Below are 16,418 nucleotides of genomic sequence, written 5' to 3' on the forward strand. Positions count from 1 at the left end.
ATGGCTCATAATCTTCATAAATATTCAAGCATTCAAAAATCACATTTTCATCAAAAATACATGATCCAATGATTGATTCATAGCAAATTCACCATGCCAAGCATATCCACATGGTTGCATTTGCAAAAAAATTGTTGGAAATGCCCATATTTCTAGTTTTTATATTCTAGCGACTCTCTCTCTCTCTTTCTCTCTCTCTCTCTCTCTCTCTATATATATATATATATATATATATAAAGAGAAAGTCACTAGAATATGAGAACTAATGTGTGAACCACAATTTACATGAACTTTTTATTCTTTTCTCTTGAATCTAATTGTACAGATGTGACCAGAATGCTTGGTTTCATGAGAACACACTCTTGAATCATCTGATTTTGATGCATAAATGAATTTTTTTTAAGGCTTTAAAATAAATGGCTTATATTCTTAATAAATATTGAAGCATTCAAAAATCATATTTTTTCATCGAAAATACACGATCCAATGGTTGATTCCTAGCAAATTCATTATGCCAAACACATCCACATGGTTGGATTTGATTATTACACAAAAATAAATACCTCCAACAACACCAACATTCTCGCCATATTTTTTCTTTTATTCCTCGTGCTACTCAAACTTGCATACAGGTGTGCAAGTAAGGTTTCTCTCCATGCATATTGATTGACGCGATCTAGGTCTTGCAAAAATTGCATGTATGATGCATAGATCGACTTTCCACCAGTTTAGATTAATAAGCATGTCTCAAAGAAGTAGGGCAAGAATGCTCTCATTTCTTTCTCAACCTACTCCCGACCTTCCCTACCACATACACTAGCTTATAAATCTTGCACCCCTCTCCTTTTAGGGACAAAAATGTTCCTCAGCTATGACAACTTAATCCTTTCTTCATTAAATGCATCCTCCTTGCTCCGAAATGAATATCACATAAATGTTTAAAATCTTTCCATCAATGTCCACTCACTGGCTCTACGTGACACTTCAATCCGGTGATTTATGCCACGTCCTCCAACGTGATGGTCATCTCAAAATCTCTAAAATAGAATATGTTGGTTGATGGATTCTATAACTGGACAATGGCTTCTAAGAGAGGGCGACCAATGTTCCATAGTATAATCTCGAAGAATTGTAAAAAATGCATCTCATGCAGCAACTCCTTTACTTCCTCAGTTGGTCTTACATACCATTGATGTTCTTGGAATCAGTAGAATTGTTTCAAGTGAGATGATGGATCTTTTGAATCTTTTACCCGCGAATCCTACAATCACAATTAATTTTATTAAAATCAATCAAATGAATCATTTTATGAACTATATATAGTAGTTTGTACATTGTAGTGCAAGAATCAAACTAGTTATCTTAACATGTTTCACATATACATGAATCAATGAGAAAATAATAGTTCATGATTCACACACACACACAAACATACACACATATAATTGATACTTGTTCAGGAGCACCAGAACTTGTTCCTCACTGCAACATCTTCTTCAAAGCTTATACTTTCTCCTCCAGGATCAGATGCTCTGACTCGTGAGGTTGATCCACCTTATGATAATTCAATACACTTTTCATCTCAGCTTGATAATCACCCTCAACATCCAAAATTGCCAGAGGACCCTAGGATGCATCTACTTTTTGAAACTCAACATTGAGTTTATCATCATCCACTTGGTCAGGTACCTCCATCCTCATCTCGTCATTGTCATAACAGATAACCTCATCCCTAGCCTTATTTATCCGGGCATTCAGGTCCATAACAATATCAGAGTGAGTTAATGGGTCACTCTTCTTTACCACTAAGTGACCTTCTCTCTCTTTAGATACTTCCGGGATGGGTGACAAGATTGTGGCAACAAAGCCTTCAACTTTTTTTAAACATTCTTTCTTAGATATGGGCCACTATGAAACTGTTAGTTGTTGTTTGGCCAACTTGCTTTCAATTTCCTACTGAGTGTTTGAGTACAATTTTCTAAGTTTATAAAGAGTGTATTTTCTATGGAAAATGGCAGATTTCCAAACTCTGGGCATTGGACATGGTTCCCTCTCTATCCACGGGTCAAGCAAGCTCCTTCTTTTATAGTACCATTCATGAGCCAATTTTTCTGTTGTGCACTAATAATAGAAGATGATATGAGTGTGGACCCCTACAACATAGTTCTCTCAGTTTGCATATTGTATTAAACAAATTAAGAATTTCTTATAATACCAAGACATAGAATATAGGTAAACATATGTGCAATAGGTATATGCGGACAAAAAACCCAAATCATTAAGAAAAAAAATAAACCATTGTGCCAACATACCATGTTTATTGTACAAGATCCGCAAAATATAAACAAAAAAACTGGGAAACTGAAGGATAGAATAGAAGCATACAAATCATCAAAATAAATGGAGAAATTTTGTGTTTAAAAAAAAAAACTAGTTCAACAATTAAATATGTGCTTACCAAAAAAAATATCATTGAAGATTATGGAATACTTGAGGATGAATTCTCGCCGAAATAGTTGCCGAAATAATCATCGTCGGGAAGCAGGTTGGGCACCATAAATAACCCTAAAAAAATCTGCAAAAAGATTCTGGGTGGTGGTGTTTCGGTTTTTATACTCATGACATTCACACATAAATTATCTGTGAACTTTGTGAAATATGTGCGAGGTTTCAAAGTTTGAGCAAAGTTCACAAATAAATTATTTACGAACTTCGTAAAATATGTGCAAACTTTGTGAGTTTTTGCGATGTTTCGAAGATTATAACATATGTAAAATGAGGTTCACACATAAAATTATTTGCGAACTTCATGAGTTTTTTGCGATGTTTTGAAGATTGAGAGTAACATATGTAAAATGAGGTTCACACATAAAATTATTTGTGAACTTTGTAACATATATGCGATGTTGAAGTTCGAGATTAGCAGGAAGTTCTCACATAAATTTTATACAACCTTTGTGATGTTCGCAAGAAAACATATGTGAAAGTTCTTTCAAGTGGTTGTTTGCGTTACTCCAAGGTGCGAAGCAATATATCGTGCGATGTTCGCCAATTCTGCACATGCGAGGGTTATAAAGGTTATAGTGAAGTTGGGTGTTAGCAATTTTTAACATTGGGAGAATAACAAAAATTATAGGACAAAAATGTCCCTCAACCATGACAACTTAGTCTTTTCTCCATCAAATGCATCCTCCTTGCTTCGAAATGAATATCACATAAATGTTTGAAATATTTTCACTGATGTTCACTCACTAGCTTCACATGGCACTTCAATCTGGTGATTTGTGGCATATCCTTCAATGTGATAGTTATCTCAAAATCTCTGAAATAGAATGTGTTGGTTGCTGGATTCCAGAACTGCACAATGGCATCTAAGAGAGGACGACCAATGTTTCATAGTATAATCTAAAAGAATTGTCAAAAATGCATCCCATGCAACAACTTCTTTGCTTCCTCCGTTGGTCTTACATACCACAAATGTGCTTGGAACCAATAAAATTGTTTCAAGTGGGATGATGGATCTTTTGAATCTTTTACTTGTGAATCCTAGAATCATAATTAATTTTATTAAAATCAATCAAATAAATCATTTTATAGAATATATATAGTATTTTGTACATTGTACTGCAAGAATCAAACTAGTTATCTTAACATGTTTCACATATACATGAATCAATGAGAAAATAATAACTCGTGATTCACACACACACACACACACACACACATATATATATATATACATATAACATTTTAAACATTGAATCAAACTAAAAGATAAATATATAGTTGATACATGTCTTGGAGCACCGGAACTTGTTCTCCGCTGCAACATTTTCTTCGAAGCTTGCACTTTCTCCTCCAGGATTGTATGCTCTAACTCGTGAGGTCGATCGTTCACTATACTTTTCATCTCAGCTTGATCATCACCCTCAACATCTAAAATAGTCGCAGGACCCTAGGATATATTTACCTCTTGAAACTCAGCATTGGGTTTATCACCATCCACTTGGTCAAGTACCTCCATCTTCATCTCGCCACTGCCACAATAGCTAACCTTATCCCTAGCCTTATCTATCCAGCATTCAGCTCCGTATTATTTTTCTTTTCCATTGAGTGACCCTACTGCTCTTTAGATACTTTCGGGATGGGTGACATGATTGTAGCCACAAACCCTTCAACTTTTTTTATACATTCTTTCTTAGATATGGGCCACTATGAAACAACTAGTTTTGTTTGGCCAACTTACTTTTCATTTTCTGCTGAGTGTTTGAGCACAATTTTCTGAGTTTACAAAGGGTGCCTTTTCTATGAAAAACATTGACTTCCCAAACTCTTGGCATTGGACGTGGCTCCTTCTCTATTCACAAGTCAAGCAAGCTCCTTGTTTCATAGTACCATTCATGAGGCAATTCATATTTTTTCTGTTGTGCATTAACTGTATAAGATGATTCGGGTGTGGACTTCTCCAACATAGTTCTCTTAATTTGCATATTGTATTAAACAAATTAAGAATTGCTTACAATACCAACACATTAAATATAGGTCAAAAGATGTGCAACAGGTATATGCAGACAAAAAACCCAAATCGTTAAGAAAAAAAAAATAAACCATTGTGTAACATACCATATTTATTGTACAAGATCCGCAAAATATAAACAACAAAATTGGAAAAATGGAAAATGGGAGGATGAAATAGAAACATACTAATCGTTGAAACGAATGGAGACAATTTGTGTTTAAAAAAAAATACTTCAGCAGTTAAATATGTGCTTACAAAAAAAAAATGCCGTCGAAGATTCCAGAATACTTGAAGATGAATTCTTGTTGGAATAGTTGCCAAAAAAATCACCTCTAAAAAGCAGGTTGGGCACCGCAAACAAACCCTAAAAAATTCTACGAAAAGATTTTGGGTGGTGGTGTTTTAGTTTTTATACTCATGACGCTCACACATAAATTATCTTCGAACTTTGTGAAATATATGCGATGTTTCAAAGTTTGAGTGAAGTTTGCACAAATTATTTGCGAACTTCATGAAATATGTGCGAACTTCATGAGTTTTTTGTGATGTTTCAAAGATTGAGAGTAACATATGTAAAATAAGGTTTGCACATAAAATTATTTGTGAACTTTGTGAGTTTTTTGCGATATTCTGAAGATTGAGAGTAACATATATAAAACGAGGTTCACACATAAAATTATTTTCAAACTTCGTAACATAAGGGCAAACTTTGTGACATATGTGTGATGTTGAAGTTCGAGATTAGCATGAAGTTCTCACATAAATTTTATGCAACCTTTGTGATGTCTTCAAGAAAAAATGAACTCCTTTTAAGTGATTGTTTGTGTTACCCGAGGAGCGGAGCAATATATCGCACGATGTTTGCCGGTTTCACACTTGAGAGGGTTAAAAAGTCATAGTGAAGTTGGGTATTTACGATTTTGGACATCGAGAGGATATCAAAAATTGTTGGGCATCTCTAAAAATAGGTCATATTTTGCGTGAAGTACGATCATTTTTTGAATTTTATTTGGGTGGCACTTTTCATGCCCATACCCAAGAATTTGGGTTTGGGTCTTGGGTATGGGCTGGATCAGGTACATGGTACAAATCCGAGCCATTGACAACCCTGGCAAGGCTGCACCACACTCAAAGTCCTGAACCTTGTCTTTAAGAAAATTTACATTTTGAGTTTCTCCTTTTTGCCAGATATTTGAAAAAGAGGCCCATGTTTTTCAAAAAGAAATTGCCAGTTAGGGGGTCGAATGAGATAGCTGGATGGTTACATTGTACAATGAGGGGCCTGTTTGAATCCCATGGGGTTAAAAATAAAAAAGGAATCCTCGGTTAAAGTAACTTAGCCGTGGGTTGAGTATAATAAGATTACTAAATTGTCCCTATTTCAAAATAAAAATATGCAAAAACACACGGTTTCAAACGAAAGGCTGGAGGTGATATTTCATGTGGATCCTAAGTCTTAACCTGGCTGGTAGACGAACCAAGCAACTCGCAGCCCAGCTTGGTTCGTCGTTCATATTCGTCAAAGGAGCTCGGTGAGACCAACAGTGAGCAGCTCGTACAACATAATGAGCCGAGTACGAACAATGGGTGTTCCATTTGGTTCAGCTTATTTTTGATCGTATAAATAGAATATATACAATATGTACATGACATGAAAAGTGCCTTAACGATGGGTGGTTGGGTTGTGTGGCTGTGTTAAAGAAGAACGGGTTCGAATCTTGTCCCGAACACAAGCCCGAGCCTGAGCTGAGTCCACAGATAAACGAGCCAAGTCCGAACAAGCTGTGTTCGGTTTGTTCGGCTCATTTACCATCCCTACTTAACTATCAAATTTACTTGAGGCCTCTATTTGACAAGTTAGAGAAAAGTTGGATCTTTAAATCTCTTTTCAAAACATGAATACTTTTTCCCCGAATATCAGGTAAAAGATGGGTGGGTGTTTGCATCACCCATAAGGTGAGAGGCAAGTTTTTTTTTTTTTTGCATATTTTGTCTGAGAAAGCCGGGGGTTGGAGACAATGCCACAATTCTGGCAGCTTAAAACGCCAGGGATAGGCACCCCCAAGGCTTATGATGGGCTTCGGCTTACTCAAGAGGGTAGTGCCCACAGGAGTCGAACCCCGACTCCTCGTCTAACAGCAGAGACCCGCCCCAACTATGCTAACCCCTTTGGGGGAAGAAACAGGCAAGTTAGGTCTTGAAATGTCTTTTTAGAAAACATTTTCCCTAAAAGCTGGTTGGGTGTTTGTTTCACCCCAGAACTTTGTACACACTCAATTTAATAAGACAGATCCTTAGAACGGCAGTACAAAACACACCCACGGGAAATATGTGGTGGGGCACCCGGGCCCAGATGATTAATACGAAACCCCTGCTTTCGTATGAAAAAACTGAGTTGCCCCTTCCCCCCATGGGGGATCACTTTCCCACATCAGAGTGGGTTTCGCACGAATCCCACTTCCCGTGGGTGTGCTTGCAACAGACTCCCCCGTAAAATGGAGATTTCCCTTGACTGTTTTTGTCTAGTGTGCACGTCTTAAAAGCATATTATACCATTCCGGAAAGGGTGGACTAGACTAATAAACGTCAACCAAGGCTTTGTCACTAATGGAATCTCTAGCCAATAATAGAAAAATATTAAGACCCCATCTCATCATTAGCACTGAGGAGCTCACAAATTCATTCCAAGATTTACGGTAAGAAAATGAAGAGTAATAAAATATTAAATGGACAGGATCAGTCAATTAGGATGTCTTGTTGAGATTAACTTATATATAAAGAAACTCTCTAAAACATTTTATAAAGAAAAAGGCAAAAAGAGTAGAAGCTTGCTGACACTGTGACCCGTTACCAACAAAAGGTGAAAAATAAACACCTGTTAACTGCAGCGTTTCATTTGAACCACCATCTCCATCCAACAGATCTATCCGACCAAGAATAACGAGAGAGAGCGCAGGTATGCAGAAACCCATCTGATACTGTCCTCTCCACAAGATCCCCATATGTAAGAGAGAGAGAGAGAGAGAGAGAGAGAGAGAGAGAGAGAGAGAGAGAGAGAGATCCACATTCTGATGCTCATTGCCATAGATTGTATGACCCCATCTAAGAATATCCGAGCGGCACCCACATTCTGATGCGCACTATCACCACCGACATCTACATGAATCATCCACCCAGATAACCTATTTGTCGGCCATGTCAAGGAGCTCCATCTTCATCGCTTTTCTTATCATCTTTTGGTATATCTCCAACATTGGAGTCCTCCTCCTCAACAAATACTTGCTATCCAATTATGGGTTCGGCTACCCAATCTTCCTCACAATGTGCCACATGGCCGCATGTGCATCTTTTAGCTATATCTCCATAGTTCTGATGAAAATTGTGCCCCTTCAGACCATTAAATCATGGCAACAATTCATGAAGATTGCAGCTTTGGGGGTGGTGTTTTGTGGGTCTGTGGTGGGAGGCAACATATCTTTGAGATACCTGCCTGTGTCCTTCAACCAAGCCGTGGGTGCCACCACTCCTTTCTTCACTGCATTGTTTGCATATCTGATGACATTCAAGAGGGAGGCTTGGGTCACTTATGCTGCACTTGTTCCTGTTGTTGCAGGGGTGATCATTGCCAGTGGGGTGACCACTTGCTTTTCCTCTTCCTTTGTTTTTGTTTTTGGTGCATTAACTTGCTTCTGTTGTTCTTATTATATGTTGTTGTTGGTGTTTACTCATTGCTACTGGTATCCTGATTGTTATGAGTTTATGATTATGGTTCTTTTTCATCTTAATTTTCCCAATTTTTTCACACGTATACACACACACTTTTATGTGTATGTCTATTCAATTTTATGCCTCACTTGAGTTTCCTGAAGAATTATTGGAATTGTGAAGTTCAAAATTGTTAAAACTTAAATGTTAAAATGGTATAAATAACATTTGAAGACAGTAAAGAAAACCCTTAATCCCAATAGTAGATACTAGTATTAAAAATTGCATAGAGTAAACTAGGACTGGTTTTCTCGTTGGTTTTATTGGTGCAGGGTCGGTAACGTAGAGGGCCATTGACTAGATATACATGATTGGAGGTGTCTGCAATGGGCATCAATATAAAATACAACAGAACATTTTAATTGTACATATGAATGATAACATCCCATAGCCAGCTATCCATGAAGACATAGATATCAATGTGTGGCAGTGGAAAGTCATCTTTTGGGCAAGCCTTGTTAAGGTCTAGTATCGGGACTGAATGCAAACAAAAACTTGTCCATTCTTCCTTCTTGACCAGTGACTAACTAATTGGTTCTTCCACTGGGTAGCTGCTACTGGCAGCTTCCGAAAGTGACTAGGATATATGGCTTCATGCGATAGGTATCGGTCAGGCAGTAATGAGTGACTAACTGAAGGGAAGGAACAAGGGAATGCCCTGCTTGCAGCTTGGCCTCCCCTTCGGGGGCTCCAACAAATTCAACAAATTAATTAACTCTTAATGGTCCTTTGGCTAACTAAAAAGCATCAAGTTTCATCTTAGATAATCACTGAAATGATGGAATGAACTGAGAGACAACTGTTTAGCTCTGTTGGCCGACAAGGCTTGCAAATAGCTTGTGTTCTTCATAACACGTAGAACTGTGAGGGTCCAAGGGATGACACCTCATCTCGGGTTATTTTAGTTCTCAGTTCGGGATATTGACAAGACGGCAATGATTAGGGAAATGGTGAATTCCGGGAAGCTAGCTGGCACCGATTCCCTGCATGTCTAAATTGGGGCTGACATGGCTCCAGAGTCCAGACTCCAGACTCCAGAGTCCAGACCCCGTCCATGGAGATATAGGGGACTGTTTTTTTTTGTGTGTTTTTTCCTTCACCTCAGTATCAGGGGTTTCACAAAAGGGTCAAACTTTATCCCCCTGTTTTCCCCCTTTCGTGAGTTCCTTTTGTCGGGGGTTTCATAGGCAGGTCAACTTTTCTCCCTTTTTGGGGGAGAAATCTCCCCCCTCCCTCTCCCGTGACCCCCCTGACTGAGGTGAGAAATATTCTCTCTCTCTCTCTCTCTCCAAGAGTCTAGGCTGATCCTACTAATCTATTTTATCTCTCTCTCTCCGACTAAGGCTGACTCTATCTCTTTTTGTCAAGGTTGTAAGTATCGTATCATAACCTGTATTGGTCAGGCCCAAAATAAGATAGGTATTGTAAAAAATTATAAATTTTTGAAAAAAAATCTAAAAAATCATAACACATGAAACAATGAAGAAATGCAAAAAATGCAACCATAAAATCACATATGAAACATTTATGTCTCTATGAGTTGCATAAGAAATCATCAAACATCAATTTTCTCACAAAAACAATGCAAAATATTAAATATCTTGCAATTAAGAACATGCCACAAGACTATACTTTCATATTACATAAACTAAAATATTATGGCAATAGTTGTACTCGATTTTCAATCGGGTTTCATTAATTACTTGAGTGTCTCATTGCCATGATGGATCATTTGATGTCATCTTTGTTGGCGGAGTATGAAACTTGATTTCTACCTTGATATAAATCTTTTATTTTCGCGGATCATTGGCGGGAGGCAGTGCCCCCCCAATAAGAAATTTTTTGGAAGGTAGCTTTGTGAAAAAATGTTGGAAATGCACTTTTTTTATTTTAACCCACTTCTTTGGGTGAAAAAATGGTGGAAATGCACTCTTGACGAAATCACGAAAGCACTCTCCCCGGCGCAAATATCGCCCCCAAAACGGTCTCACGGCTCTTAGGGTGCGTGGGAAGCTGTCCAGTATGTTCTATATGAATGAGGGTTTCGGCCCTCAAACGCTCTTTAATACCCAAAAACATAAAAACATGGTTTTGCTTAGTTGATATTAGGCACATGATGCATACAACTACAAACAATGAATAGATAGGATTCTTTTATGAAAAGTTTGTGTGCTATTATTTCTTAGTTGTGACTAAAGCATATGATGATAGCCTTTATCTTGTTCTGCCCTTGTAAGATGCATCATGTCTGGGATGTACCCAAACCCTATTTAGCTGGAGTTCGACAACCCAAAGATTGTTGCAACCTGACAATCCCTTGGGTCAGGTTCTTTCTCATTGAGAAAGAAGGCAATGGTGTCGTGGTAGCTGATTCATTTGAGCTGTGGTTAGGATTGATTCTAGTAGCTCTTTCTTACAAAATTCACTCTAGTGTATGTTTTGTCATTCATCTGCTGGGTAGTTGCTGTGGAAAATTCCACACTTGGAACATGGGATTTGTTTATGAAAATACAGCACTATGTAGTTGTCCACAATTTCGCATTTTTTTAACTAAGTGAAAGCAATTTTTATTCTTGGCAGGGGGAGCCCAGTTTTCACTTGTATGGGTTTATTATGTGCATTAGTGCAACTGCAGCAAGGGCTTTCAAATCTGTACTTCAGGGCATTCTGCTTTCATCTGAAGGGTAAGTATTTGATTTTTTATATACTATTCGTTCTCAATGTGTTAAGATAAAAAGAGTGCTTGAGAATACACCACTTGTCCATTTATATTTTACATGCTGCAGCACTAATCAGTGCAAGTGACTGTTCTATTGTTTTTTGGTTTGTTTCATCTCTCTCTCTCTCATATACTGCATGATACGTATCCTCTAACTGGTCCAAGAAAATCTGAACTGGTTATTTATTATAAGAGGATTACACATTAATTTATTTCAAATTTCTAATACTTGAAGAGTTTGTGGTAGGATGGTAAGGACAGATCCAGTCCTTGAAGAAGTCTTAAATCCTTAGCAGTGTAGGAAGTTATCTCTTCATGTTCTATGTCAGTAATTCTATTTGGACCAACTTTTTAGTCACTATTACCAACATGAGATAGAAAATAAATCAGTCCCTGCGTTGGAAATCTTGAATATCTGGCATTGCAAAGTTAATACAGCTCTTACACCTCTACTAGTGATTCTCACTTACAATCTGCAGTTTATTAGATGTTGGGGGTCTCTTGCTGCACTAGTCTTGAGGTTTCTCTCTGTCATCAAAGACTCAAAGTATTGTTTGTGGAATGGAGCTTTATCAGAGCATAGGAGTTCGGCTGATTCCTTGTGGAATAGAGCTTTACCAGAACATAGGAGTTCATCTGTGGGGAACATTGAATGTTGAAATGTTCTTAGGTTTATAGTTTAGATTTTTAATCCATCCTTGTCAAAACCCCCATTAGGGATGCATTAAGATCACATGCTTCTGCATGTGCACATGCATTCTTTCATTTTTGGAGCCATTGATTTGTACTGGTTAATAATTTAGACTACACTATGAAGCCATATGCTTCTGCATGTGCACATGCATTCTTTCATTTTTGGAGCCATTGATTTGTACTGGTTAATAATTTAGACTACACTATGAAGCCATGGCTAGTAGTGCTGCCACCATGTCGAGGTTCTCATATTATTTCTTATGGCATGCTTACAGGTTTTTTTGGAAAAAGTACTTGGCCTCAAGTACTTGCAACATTTTTTTTTAAATGTGTGAAGAAATGGTTTTTATGAAAATATCTAATGAAAATCTATAAGAAATTTTCTTTGACATGATGTCTCAATTGGTAAGTTCATCCTGACTAAAGAGCATATTTATTTGTATTATAAATATAATTGTTTATTTGGTCTGGTTTCTCATGCATTGGTTATTTACTATTAGACATTTTTTGTAGCTTATTTTGGGATCAGACATGCATTGTTGGCTTGTCTTGGCTGTCTATTGTCAAGAACCTAAGAGTTGAAGCCACCAAACCTTTCATTAAAAGATAGATGCTGATCAAATCCTGAAAGCCTCATCTTGTAGATGCAGTAGCTATCTGATATCTATTTTTTTAGCACCTTACTGCTTCCTTTTTCTTTTACCCGGCGAAAAATTATCTGTTTTAATGTGTTCTTCTTTTATTACAGGGAAAAGTTAAATTCCATGAATTTGCTTCTTTACATGTCACCTTTAGCTGTTCTGGTTTTGCTGCCTGCCACCATCACAATGGAACCCAATGTATTGAATACCACTCTCTCTCTTGTAAAAACTGACAAGCTTATGTTGATTCTTCTTTTTGTGAACTCTACGATGGCTTATTCAGCAAACTTGTGTAACTTTCTGGTGACGAAGCATACAAGCCCATTAACTCTCCAGGTTGGTGCTTTATGTTCTTCCTATTTTTGGAATCATGTGCCTCCTTTCTCTTTGATTTCTGAACTCTAGAGAAGAATGGTTTTTGTACTATGAATTATGTGTGATGTAAGATACGGTAGGCTTCTATTAAAAAATAAAACATTGCTGTCCAACAAGATTTCTTGAAATCAAGAGCAGGAAATGGTGATCCACTGATCATCTGACTTGAATTGTGTGACTTTCTACTGGTTTGATCTCATCCTCTGTACTATGACATAACTAGGTCACTTTAAGCCACATCTTGTTGGGTCTTGGATCAATTAGGGCTTGGTTTCACATGGATACTAAGAAAGAGACCGGTACTCAAAATAACCTAGTTTTCTCTAGTCCTGAAACAAAAGAAATAGCTTACTAGGAGTGGCTTTTTCTCTCCTGGAGACTTTTCTTGGATCTTGGTCAAAGGCTTTCATTTATTTTTTTTATGCATGTGAATCGTGATTTCATACTTCCTGGAATGATGTCATTTTAGATGCAAAAAGGGAAAAATCTAATCCACTTCTCTTTTTCCTTTTGATTGTAAGAACAAAGAATTAGAAAACCCTAAGGGTGGGTTTAAATCCCTTGGATCTCACCTGAGATCCATGGATCTCTAGTCAGGTAGGCCCTCGGATCCTTGGATCTTAGATCCCCTGGTTGAGAGGGGGTTGGATCAAGGTGTGGGCTCCATACCTTGATCTGCATGTCTATGGGTTTTGTCAGAGATCCACAGCATTCAAACACACCCTAGGGGAAGAAAAATCCTATTCACGAAGCAGTTGCTTTTAGTTACTAAATTGGGGATATATGGTTCTTGTTCCTTTTTTTGTTATCCTGGACATTTTCTTTCATTTAGAATATTGTTAATTGATGTGTTACTTGGACAATGACACGAGTGTTGGTGTTGGGCATGGCAGGTTTTGAATATATGTATGGAGGGAGAGAGAAGTAATTAAGTAAAAAGTAAAATAACTATTTCAAATAAAGGGGACATCCTTGGTTTTCTCTTCCTTGTATATGGCACCACACAATTCATGAAAAATATGAAAAAGTTAGTTCTTAAATAGGACTCAATGGGGCTCGACTGTGGTAACAGTGAGAGAGAATTTTTTTCCAACTAGCTTGACTCCATCAACTGAGAGAGAGAGAGAGGCGAGTCTTGAGCCCTTTGTGTATAGTAAAGGGGCATGCCGACTCATTTTCGTGAAGTTAGGACCCAATAAAATATATAGAGAGAAAATAGGATTTAAACAAGATTAACACAGAGTGTCTGACATCAAACACTTCGTGTTTAAGACACTCAAAAGTGCCAGGCACACGACACCAAGTTTCCATTTTTTACTTGGGCATTTCTATGTTGAAAAATGAAGTGTCCATGAAGTCTGTGGGAGTGTCTGGTTGTCGGTGTCCAAGTGTCGGCCACTAACACACTAACCCCCCAGAAGTGTCAAGGTAACATAGGTTGATTGTCTTCCTTCTATTGAGTGCTCAGCCTGAAATTCTGGACTTCACCTTCATGATGGGCCTTAAGCATAAACAAAAGTGAAGTCGTTCTGTTGATATGCATAACAGACATGCTTAATAGATGTATGTACTTCGATCATTAGGTGAGACCAAGATTCTTTCAGTGGAAGGGAAGTTTATCTTTTTTTCTTTTCCAGTCAAATGTTTCTTCTCAGGAATATTGACAGTTATGCTGCATATGTTAGACTAGCGTTGTTGACTATGTAGTGTTTTCGTTATCACAAGGACTGTTTTGTCATTAAGACTGTAACATACTGTTCTTTATTCAACCAGGCATTATTTGTTTTGCATGGTTTAACCTTTGTCTCCAAATTTTGACTTATTTTGCGTTGACCTAAAGGTCCTAAACACTCCCCACTTCAAGTTTCTTCCTTTCTGGGGTTTCCCACCAAGGATTGTACAAGATCGGTTATATGCTGCAGCAACCAAGTGCCTTTACTCAGTTATGCCTTCTCATGTATGTAATGACTTCGTGAGGTATTAAATGGGCCGCTTTTCTATATGTTGATCTTTAGCAGCTGAATCATAGAGCATAGAGTTCTAGTGGAAGAACTCTATCCATAAATTGCCTGAACCACAACTTCGCTCAAAATCCAGCAATATATCATTCGTTTTTGCAAGGATGGGCTCTTGCAGTGGTTGTGCAATTTTGGATGTCTTCCAATTACTGCCACAGAAATCACACTGCCTCATAATGCGTACTATATATGATGCCTACAATCCTTTAAGATGAGTTCACAAGATGCCTAACATTGTTGGCAATCATCTTAAATAATCTTATTGCATTTTTCACTCCGTTAGTTATCTTGGAGGAACCAGTTACAGACTTTTTCAACATTGTGCTTTGCAAACTGTATTTTGTATCATATATGTTAATATGGGGGGGTTCACATGATTTGTAATGCTTGTTCTTGAAATTTCGTTTCATGGCCAGGTCTTAGGTAATGCAAAAGGTGCAGTGGCAGTTGTAATTTCGATTCTGCTATTTCAAAATCCAATCTCCTTTATAGGAATGGCTGGCTATTCACTTACAGTGTTGGGAGTTTTCCTTTATGGAGAAACAAAGAGACGATACAAATAGCAAGTCTGCGTTTACCACTTCCAATTATTTCATGGTTATTTCTTTTGAGGATAGCCAGAGAGGAAGATGGGAAAATGAGGCAAGGAAATGAGTTGGTCACAAGCAGAGATGGCATTTTTCTCTGTTATTGGTTATAATCCAGTCGAAGCACCATCCTATATTCAGATTTATGGATATTCCCCTGTTGGTTATGAACATTACTTATTGAAGCAGTTCATTGTAGGCTATGTTTGTAGAGTTTTGGTGAAAGGGTTCTTGATCTTCATGTTCCACCCCACGGCTATTGCGAGAATTTTCAATAAATCTTGTTATTGTATTTAGTTTCATCTCATGGCTTTATGTGTTTGTCTCTCATCTAAGCAAATCGAAATAAATGCCAATCTAGTGAAAATTATTGGTTATCTTTTGAATATATTATGGAAAAAGATTGATGTTTAAGTAGGCATTTTAAACAATTTAAATGTACCATTGTGCTGTCAAAATATCCATTTTCTAAACTTAGCTTAACATATTGCAAAGATTGATATTATTGAAATTTTAAGGACAATTTCTTGGGGAAACTTTATTGAATTTAAGTTTACTTTTATTTTAATATTGCTTTTATATTATTTACTTTATTTAACTTTCTGAGTTTTTTTTTTGAAAAACGAAAGACAGTTGCAAATTTGAATATTCTCTGATAAAAATGAGCAAAAGTTGGTCAGTGATTAAGTAGGGTGATATGTAACCTCTTATCAAGCTTCATGCCTTCAACAACTTCCAGTTCGTTGAACAAGGTTTTACCATCCTGCATACCATGGACGCATGGAAAACTGAGGTTGCTGTATATGTGAGGCTATTTTCCACATCAACTGTACAAGTCAGGCAATCTTACAGCGATAGTAATAACTCCCTCTTTGCCGACTTTCTCCATAGCCTTAGCTATCGATTCACCAATCTCTCTTTCTCCGTTTGCTGAAATTGTACCCACCAGCTTATATAGGGACTAGATTAATATTTCACTTTGTAAAGAACAAGTAAATTACTCGGTGCACAAAAGGATACGATGAAGTTCTCTCTTTTTTTTGATACAATGAAGTTCTCATTTTACGAAGAGAGAATAAAAACTACGCTCAGATTTATTAG

General features: G+C 37.3%; 1 protein-coding gene across 1 annotated transcript; it reads left to right on the forward strand.

The window, feature by feature from the left end:
• The first annotated feature begins 7,711 nt into the window (after positions 1 to 7,711).
• On the forward strand, positions 7,712 to 15,605 carry LOC149814224 (UDP-URONIC ACID TRANSPORTER 1-like). The gene is made up of 4 exons (XM_089988806.1): positions 7,712 to 8,152; positions 10,865 to 10,968; positions 12,445 to 12,673; positions 15,147 to 15,605. Exons 1-4 carry the CDS (start codon positions 7,715 to 7,717, stop codon positions 15,291 to 15,293), a joined length of 918 nt encoding a protein of 305 aa, XP_089844932.1. The 5' UTR covers positions 7,712 to 7,714; the 3' UTR covers positions 15,294 to 15,605.
• The last annotated feature ends 813 nt before the right edge of the window (positions 15,606 to 16,418 follow it).

The sequence above is a fragment of the Nuphar pumila genome, chromosome 15 (assembly GCF_984573655.1).
Source record: "Nuphar pumila chromosome 15, dmNupPumi1.hap1.1, whole genome shotgun sequence".
Lineage (NCBI taxonomy): Eukaryota > Viridiplantae > Streptophyta > Magnoliopsida > Nymphaeales > Nymphaeaceae > Nuphar > Nuphar pumila.

Excerpts from the sequence above, each read along its gene's own strand:
- LOC149814224 (XM_089988806.1), top strand. The coding sequence starts at position 7,715 with ATGTCAAGGAGCTCCATCTTCATCGCTTTTCTTATCATCTTTTGGTAT. Across the intron at positions 10,969-12,444 it reads ATTCTGCTTTCATCTGAAGG|GGAAAAGTTAAATTCCATGA; the intron begins GTAAGTATTTGA and ends CTTTTATTACAG. Across the intron at positions 12,674-15,146 it reads CAAGCCCATTAACTCTCCAG|GTCTTAGGTAATGCAAAAGG; the intron begins GTTGGTGCTTTA and ends TTTCATGGCCAG.